We start from the raw sequence: 3,671 nt of genomic DNA on the forward strand, positions 1-3,671 counted from the left end.
TCCTTTGTCATGCAGAATTGCTTGATTTCTAAAGAAACGTACAAAGGCTCTTTTTCAGGATTCAAGTATTTTGTTTCGTGCGTATTTTCAAACCATCGAATCAGCTGCAGCGCTGCACCCCGTCTACCAGACTCTCAGGTACTGACTGCCTGCTCCCTTTGTCCCCTTTTAATGCTGTTGTAAATCGTGCAGACTGATTTGTTACAAGCCGTTCTTTTAATCTGATAGATAAGAGACATGTCAAAGAAAAGCCGTAAATAAAAAATTAGCCGGGATAAAGACGAGGGCGAGTCTGCTAGATGGGCGCCTGTTGACTCAAGCGGCTCTCCAGCGTCAGGGGAGCCCTCTCGTCAGCCCCGTCGAGGTTACGTCCACAATCCCCCTTTATTCCCTTTTAAAAGACACCGTGCTCCTTTTAGCTTCAATGAATTGATCGGCACAAAATTAAGAATAAATAAATAAAGCATTTGGAGCACCGGGCCGGGCGTATAAGCTCCCCCAGGGCGCACACCCCAGGGCTATTGAATGGCCAAAGGGCGCTTTACAGAGCACATTGGGCGCAAAATGGGGGCTGTATGATGCAATTAACAAAATAGTCTAATCCCATATCCTAACACATGCAAATATTGCAGTTTTGTTAAAACGCTTAAGTGAACCATTAAAGGGAAGTTTAAAAGCGAAACGCACCGACCAAACGGAACGTCGACGCAAAAGGCAGCCTATGTGTGCACTTTCAGAGCCCATTTGATAAGTCTAAAGATATGTTTACAATGAGGCAGTTATAATTTAAAGTCTATTCAATAGATTCGGGTCGTTTTCAAGTCCAAACACGGCGGCAGAAAGCAACCAGGACGGTGCGTAAAAGACAGGCGAGCTGAGGGAACAATTAGCCCAAACAGTGCCAGACACGTGCACTGCAGGCTGTGTGTAAAATATCATTTATCAAAATATAAATTAATATGACATTTGCACACACAAAAAACAACAACAACAACAACAAAAACACTTCACTAATTTATTTAGTGGTTGGGAATGCATAAAACTATTGGTGTGGAAACGTTTGCATGAAAGATACAAATCACAGTACATATATTATTATTATAAAACTAAAAAGGCTAATTATAAATAAATGAGACTAGATTAAATACAAAAACAACATAACAGCTACTAAGCATCGTGTCGCTTCAATCCACCTGCTGCCGCAAAGAAACGTGACCACTTTTTCGCGCGTGGACGCCACAATAATGAGGTCATGTCTCTTATCCTCCTTTCAGTTCAATGCCAGATCGATATCTTGTGAAAACAACTGCACACGTCTAATTGATGGGCCTTTTATTCCAGCAGCAGTCACACGAGACTTCATCATTTCATCCGCTCATGTGATGAATGGATGAGTGAGAGCTCCCCAGGGGAGAAAGGCTAAATCCTTGCCATATTTGTATCACTTGAGCAATACAAGATGGTTCATCAATTATATTTTGTACTGCTTATTCAGATTAAGTTTTGCAGAACTATATGACAATTAAACCTATAGAAGTATTATATACGGCTTATGATTCATCTGCACAAACAATTGACCCTCGTCCTGTTTCTATAAGAGTCTTATAAATGTGATAAAAGGCACACTTTTACCATCTTAAATACTAAAATATTTGACTCCGGTATTTATTTTTTAAATATAACCAACAGCTATAGCATTTTTTTTGCGCGCAAAATTGCTGCGTGCGCTTTTGACTTTGATTGATTGATTGATACTTTTATTGGTAGATTGCACAGTTCAGTACATATTCCGTACAATTGACCACTAAATGGCAACACCTGAATAAGTTGTTCAACTTGTTTAAGTCGGGGTCCACGTTCAAGTTGACCCGCACTCATGGCGCGCAAATAAAGACCCACACAAGACCTAGTACGGTTGAGAAATATGCTTTTATTTCAACATTTTTAAATAAATAAATACTTTTTGCCGTGACACATAACATTGGAGGGGGATTAGCCCAGAAGGGGGAATGTTCCTCCATGATCTGAAATGTACTCGAACACTGAACCTTCTGGGTGGACAAATTGACCAGTTTTCAGAACTACATAGCAAACGTACAACGTGAATACTGCTCTATACAATAAGTCAGGACAATTCCCTGATTAAATATTCTCTTTGTATGTACACAAGTGAAGCAGTCTTTTTTTGGCTTTTTTTTTAATATATATATAAAAGAAAATCCTCAGATTTAAGGCGAGACGGACAAGTCCACGTCATCCTTCTCGGAGGACGACGAAGGGGACACGGGCATGTCGTCCTCCTCTTCCTCCGAGCACCGGGCGGCGGACGCGCACTTGCAGCCGTGCGCGGCGGTCCTTGGGCCGCCGGGCCCGCTCTTGCCCTCCTTTTTGTGCTTCACCCTGCGGTTCTGGAACCAGATCTTGACCTGCTTCTCGGACAGGTTGAGGTAGGTGGCGATCTCGATGCGCCGGAGCCTGGACAGGTACATGTTGGACGTGAACTCCCGCTCCAGCTCCAAAAGTTGCGTGCTGGTGAAGGCGGTGCGCATGCGCTTGCTGCTGTGAAGTTTGCTGTTGCTGCTTTCTGGAACGGAAACATGAAGACGATACGGTTAGTATGCGTGATACTGGAGGTCGACATATATATTTATATATAAATGTATATATATATATATATATATATATATATATATATATATATATATATATATATATATATATATATATATATATATATATATATATATCGGAGACGAAAGGGGGCTCGGGACTCACCGATGGAGATGCAGTGGTACTGGCGTGGGTCCGGGACGGTGTAGGCGGCCTGGTACATGGCGGCGCCGTGGCCGAGGTTGATGCTGTTGGATGCGGAGTGCTGCCTGGAGAGGGCCGTGTGGCAGTACTGCGAGGAGAAGGCCGGGAAGGAGGCCTTGAGGAGCGGCAGTGCGGGTGGAGAAGGGTGCAGCTGGGAGGCGGCCATGCACAGCGGGCAGAAGCACAGCAGCCCGGCCTTCCTGGAGTGGCAGGACCCCGGCAGGCCGTGCGGGTGGTGGCCGGCCGAGTGCACGGCGTAAGGGAACAGCGGCGGGCTGTTCTCGCTCCCCTTGTCGTTGGCTTCCCTTAAAATCAACGAATCCACCAGAAAAGACCTCGGCATGGTTGCGGTTGCGCTGCGTCGTGCGGGTGCGTGTGTGCGTGCTCTCCCGTGGGTGGGTGGACAGCGAAGTGGTGCTGAAGGCGCGCCGGAGCCTCCTTAAATAGGCGCGGCGGAGCCACTGCGGCCATGTGACGGTTACGCTGCAAGCGGCCAAGAGCCCTCAATAGGGTTTTGTGCTTTTCTTTCGGCATTCCCACTGCACGCTTCCCCATTATTTCACTTGTTAACTAAATGAACTGCATAATGTAGTCTATTCTTGTCAGCCCCACCCACGCCGCGAGAAGCGGCACTGCCCCATTCTGCCTTTTATCACCGCTCTTATTTCATCATAAAACACTGCTTAAATTGCCCTTTATTCCAAAAAAAGAGGCAGGCAGGCGACGTTATATGAGCATATTCAATATCATGTGTGCTATACATGCACAATGTGAAGTGAATTATATTTATATAGCGCTTTTTCTCTAGTGCAGGGGTAGGGAACCTATGGCTCTAGAGCCAGATGTGTCTCTTTTGA

General features: G+C 45.3%; 1 protein-coding gene across 1 annotated transcript; it reads right to left on the bottom strand.

The window, feature by feature from the left end:
* Positions 1–1,917: 1,917 nt before the first annotated feature.
* Positions 1,918–3,400, bottom strand: gsx1 (GS homeobox 1). Its single transcript, XM_061896531.1, has 2 exons — positions 2,776–3,400; positions 1,918–2,584 (listed from the first exon to the last, which is right to left on the bottom strand). The coding sequence occupies exons 1-2, from the start codon at positions 3,155–3,157 to the stop codon at positions 2,229–2,231; spliced, it is 738 nt and encodes a 245-aa protein (XP_061752515.1). The 5' UTR covers positions 3,158–3,400; the 3' UTR covers positions 1,918–2,228.
* Between the last annotated feature and the right edge of the window lie 271 nt (positions 3,401–3,671).

This window comes from Nerophis ophidion, linkage group LG04, assembly GCF_033978795.1.
Source record: "Nerophis ophidion isolate RoL-2023_Sa linkage group LG04, RoL_Noph_v1.0, whole genome shotgun sequence".
Lineage (NCBI taxonomy): Eukaryota > Metazoa > Chordata > Actinopteri > Syngnathiformes > Syngnathidae > Nerophis > Nerophis ophidion.